Genomic DNA, 5,144 nt, shown 5'->3' with positions numbered 1-5,144 from the left:
GTTGAACCTCATACAGTTGGCCTCGGCCCATCGATCCAGCCTGGCCAGGTCTCTCTGCAGAGCCCTCCTCCCCCCCAGCAGATCAACACTACCAACCAGTTTGGTGTCATCTGCAAATTTACTGAGGGCACACTCATTCCCCATTGTCAAGGCAGCCTCCCTAATGATCATTCCAAATAATGCAGAATTTTTGAAAATACTCTTCTAAATTTAAAATTCACTGCACTATCACCTCTCAGTAGCTGTGACAAAGTACATACCAAGAAACAGTTGTCAAGAGGAACGCTAAGATCCTTCTGTCATTTTAATAGGCTAAACCGTTAATTCAAAGATTGTTCTGTCTCCTTAGCAGGACAGTTTTAATTGCTTCAACTGCTTTGGTAGGGAAGGTTTTTCGACCCAATTTCCCTGTCAATTGCAAAGGGAGTTATTCATAGAGCTGTTAAAGGTCACAAATTGCTTGTGGTTCTGTAACCTGTTTATCTCATGCAATGGTGGTCAGAATCTATTCAACATAGAAAACAGCTTAATGATTTAATATCAATAAACATTGATGGGTTGTAAATTAATCCACTTCACGCAATCCTGAAAGGAATGACCTGTACTGTGAGTGGACAAATTGGGAAGATAAACTAAGCAGCATTAGATTAAACTTTGTTTAAATGAACTGGCTGTTCCATTTAGACTGATGGCAGGGCAACCGGGCCAAGAAACATCCTCTCAAAAACAGGATGAAAAAAGATGAAACAGTTGTTTAAAGAGTCTCAAAAGAAGAAATATAGCTTGCAGACCAAGACAGTGTCTTACCATTGGTAGGCATCTGCGAGTCCCAATCTGTGGAATAAAAACAAAACCCCTTGTAAGTAAAGGAACAGAGGAGATCCACACAAGCAGCACTTGCCTGGAAGAGAATGCTACAAGAGGAGGGACGGTCCGATGACTCAACTCAGTCCAAAAAGGAAAGGCAGGAAATTAAGGGAAGACACAATCAGTGGCTGTCAAGTTCTGGTAATCAGCAGATGATCTTGAACAGAGTCCCACCACGCTTCTTAAAATGTAAAGTTTGTTTTGGCAGCATATAGGGTTGATCCCAGCTTCATGCAAAGACCTGTGCATATTCTTAACTTTATGCATATCAGTAAACTACTCGTGAATGTTTGGAGAGTACAGGCCCAAATATTAAATTTACAATGACAAGCTGCCAACCTCATTTATGAGTGAGTCAAAATCTCTTCACCTGTGGCTATGCGGCTCCCCTTCCAGAGTGCATAAACCCACTGAACTCCCATGGCTTTATTAATTAACTTCTGTAAAACTACTAAATAAAATACGTCTTTTTCTAATCACCACCAGTGCACCCTCTCCCCTTTTCTTGCCCTGGCAGAATCAGAGCGAAGATTTTGGGTATTTTTCCCACTTCTCTGAACACAAACAGAAAACCGTAGGCAGAGAAAGACCATTTCTCTCATCTTCAGTGTGTTGCAGCTACCCCTGACTAGGACTTGGAGAGCTATTGTATGAAATGTGTAAAATAACAGGATTCTTGTCTCCTTAATCTCTCTTAGTTATGCTGGGTCTTCAGGAAGCGTAATTTAAAAACTTTAACAAAGTTTTTGGGCTCAGCAGATCAGATCCCGAGTACTCAAAATTAAGAAAAACATGTGAAAAGAGGTGGTGTTTTTCCAGGTCACCTTCAATGCAGAGCTGTACTTTAAGGTCACTGAAGACACACCCTATTTGTAGCTTGAAATACTTCCTATGACTTTCCTGACAAACAAGAAAGTCTGGCTTCAGCCTCTAGCAGGACCACTCCTGCAGCCCCATACCTTGAGGGCTGCGGACTCCAGATCTCACTAGCAAAAATTTCAGGTGAAAAAGTTTTTTTTTTTTCAGCAGGCAACATTGTACTCTTCTTCAGCTGACGGGAGAGTTTGCAGGGAGAGTAATAGGAAACACAGGGAATAATATCATCCTACGCCACAAATTGAGAACCAATGTTCTGGTGATTTTAATTGCCCCGTGCCTTTTGGATTCATTATGTTGAAATGGATTTTGTTCTTCTCCACTGACTAGATGTATCTCTGTGACCATGCAGCTGATTTAAGCCACAAATTCATTCCCAATGTGCAAATGATGTTACTCGGGGATTAATCTTCCTCCAAAATTGCTTTGCACAAGCGTACGACTGGCCCAAATGAACTCCTCTGAGTTATGAAAGGTTCTTTTGAACAATCAGACAGGATCCAGGGAGTAATTGTCTATGGAGAATTACCCCATCTATAATGTCAATTATTGTTAACTGAACAGCAGCTCTGATATTCTGTCACTGAATTTAGCCTAAAATTACTCAAAGTCACACGATCCAGAACAAAGCAGCAGGGAGAGAGCCATATGACTCAGTACAGGTCCCAGGCACTTCCACTGAAGCTTCTCACCAAACTGTTAGTAAAGAACTGTATTCTCTTAAATGATGCCACCGGGGCCAGCTGCATCACAGCTAGCAAAGCTTCCGACAAAAACTGCAGTTTCTCAGTTACACAACGTGATGACAAATCTATCTAAGCTCTGTCTACGTGACAACTTCCACCTTCACAATCCACTCTCACCCACAAAAGCTGCAAAGAAAAGGCTCAAGGATAAAGTGCCTCATACAAGACCCTGTTCCAGACAGTCCCAGCAGAGCTGAGGCATTCTGCTGCCCTGGCCTCCTAGCATAAAATAGACTCTTCTTCTCTGATGAGCTAAAACAGAGAGGCAGTTTCCATACCTAGAACAGATGCATAAGAACTTCTTCACCAGTTTGCAATCACCTACTTAGACAAATAGATATCTCAAAGGCAAAACCAGGCTTTTCTTAAACAGCATTATTTGCCCTTCCACTCCTCTGTCTTGCCAACCACTGAGGGCTGCTGAAACCCTCTCTTGGTCAGGCTAGTCCCCTGCTGCCTGTGGGTTTTCCGTACCTCTGTAAGCGTGATTCAAGGAAGGGCAGTCGCTCCTCTCTCAAGCTGCCTCCACACAACTCCCCTATTCCTGATACGAGGAGATCAACAGCTGCAACCTTAAAAGAAAGAAACCTAACATAAGTCATGCCACATAGCCATACAGTCTACAGCAGAAGGGCGGTTGACACTGGATGGCTGTTTGTAAAAAGCTACTGTAATTCTTTTATTGAGTCCAGGATACTTAGGTAAGTATTTGCAAATGCTTGAAAAGTCCCTTGTTGACAGGAGAAGGCTGGGAGGGAAATTTACAATGATAAAAATCAGTACGCCTATAGAAAACCTAAACAAGTGCAGCGATGTTCCAGACAGAAGACATCTACAGCAGGTGGTGTGAACTGAATCCCACCAGGTTATTCTGGTGACAACCTGTGCACGTAGGCAATGGGCGCATGTGTGCTGATCTACGTGTTAGGATCCCAGTGTTATCACCTATGCTGTGAGGTTTGGGCTGGTTTTCTCTGTTTTGTTTTGTAGAGTTACTTCTCTTACCCCACAGCTGAACTCTTGCTAGAATTAAAGCCAGTGAAGCAACAGTGGCACACGGTGGGGGAGTCGCTCTTTCCAGTAGAAGCAACGTTTCAGGTTGTCTCAGTTCAGTTGGGAAATCACATCTTGAAAGCATGAGACTAGTGGGGGAAGAGTTTACGTCTTGTGTCCATCTGCTATTTGAGGATTACACGGATGGTAGATTGGGATGATAAGAGAATCATGCGCTGCTTGGAGCCATGCAATTCTAGGTATTTCACCTAGTAGTACAGAAGTCTACCAGGAAAAGAAATAAACTATGGAAAATCTGTCTTAAAGGACTTAAGCAAAAACTTAACAGTACCAAACTGCTGAATTGTCTTCCTGTTGTCATGGCTTTGGGGATTTCTTCTACAACAGGAAAACGACTGAACAGGATCACCTGATGGTCACATCTTATTTTGGGCTTCTTGACTGGAGGCCCAGCGGAAGACTATCCTCATCCATCTTTCTATCAGTAGGCTAAGACACATACCTCGCCAAAAAAGAGGTGGAATTGCGACCTATGGACTCACCGTGTGTTGAGGCCCATCTTCATTGTCCCTCATGTAGAAAGGTTTGAGGTCATATGGGTAGTTAATCACAAACACAGGAACCTCACCACAGTGCTTCACCAGGTACTTTTCATGTTCTGTTTGGAGATCACAGCCCCACTGTAAAGACAGCAAAAGGGACCTGGGATCCTGCTTTGGTGCATCTTGCCTGTGGCAAGAGACACAGCAAAATCCCTGAGTAGGAGAGATGTGCAGCTTTGAATAACATGAAACCAAGTACAGCAACTTCTCACACAGGCAACTAAGCAGATAGAGTTTCACTAGTTTCAAGGCAGAGCAGAGCAATGAAAATAACATGGTTTAACTCCAGAGAACAGGGCCAGATCATCCCTGCATCAAGCCCGAGCATCTGGTATCAAATCAGAAGAATACCCAAACAAACAAACAAAAATCCTCAAACCACAGTCCACAGAGCTTAAGGGAAATAGGCCCTTATCCAAAATCAGCTTACTCAACCCAGCAAACCAGTCTTATTTCAGTATTACCTTTGGTATATAGAGAGCAGCTTTAGTAGGCTGACTGTTACTTTCCCGCTGTGTCCTGTTACATGCCACATTAATTCTCATTTAAGAAAACCTATCAATCCTTTGTTATTAGAAACCTCAGACATTTGCAATGTCCTTCACTTCTCCTTTTTTCCAGCAATATTATAAATTCTGTGGCCTTTGACTAGAGACCTCCAGATGTGCAAAGAATATCAGGGAAGTGGAAGGGGAAGAGGGGAACAGATGTTCTGCAGACTCTCCTAATCTGAAAATATCCCGAGTTTGCTGTCTCAGATCAAGGTAGTACAGATACAGGATTTGAGGTTCTACACCCACTTGTACACAGAGATGAGACAGCTACCCAACCGGCTGGTGGCTTCAGCCAGAATTATTTTCCTCAAAGCATCCGAACGAGATGAATCATAGAATCATAGAATGTTTTGGGTTGGAAGGGACCCCTAGAGGCCAACCAGCCCAACCCCCCTGCAGGGAGCAGGGACACCACTAACTAGATCAGGTTGCTCAGAGCCCCGTCCAACCTGGTCTTGAATGCTTCCAGGGATGGGGCCTCCACC

The 5,144-nt window shown here is 43.4% G+C and overlaps 1 protein-coding gene across 3 annotated transcripts in view; it reads right to left on the bottom strand.

Moving 5' to 3' along the window:
* Nucleotides 1-5,144, bottom strand: part of NARS2 (asparaginyl-tRNA synthetase 2, mitochondrial) — a 63,017-nt gene that overhangs the window by 6,821 nt on the left and 51,052 nt on the right. For 2 of the 3 annotated variants that reach the window (XM_035892700.1, XM_035892699.1), the window contains 3 exons: nt 4,046-4,183; nt 2,964-3,061; nt 808-834 (listed from right to left, as the gene is read on the bottom strand). In XM_035892700.1, coding sequence (XP_035748593.1) covers nt 808-834; nt 2,964-3,061; nt 4,046-4,183 — 263 coding nt within the window. The remainder of the gene's footprint in view (nt 1-807; nt 835-2,963; nt 3,062-4,045; nt 4,184-5,144) is intronic. The other variant, XM_035892698.1, reaches the window with a different exon arrangement.

The sequence above is a fragment of the Egretta garzetta genome, unplaced genomic scaffold, assembly GCF_000687185.1.
Source record: "Egretta garzetta isolate BGI_Z169 unplaced genomic scaffold, ASM68718v1 scaffold323, whole genome shotgun sequence".
Lineage (NCBI taxonomy): Eukaryota > Metazoa > Chordata > Aves > Pelecaniformes > Ardeidae > Egretta > Egretta garzetta.
Note: the sequence above shows the minus strand (reverse complement) of the source record. Positions and strands in the feature narration are given on the sequence as shown.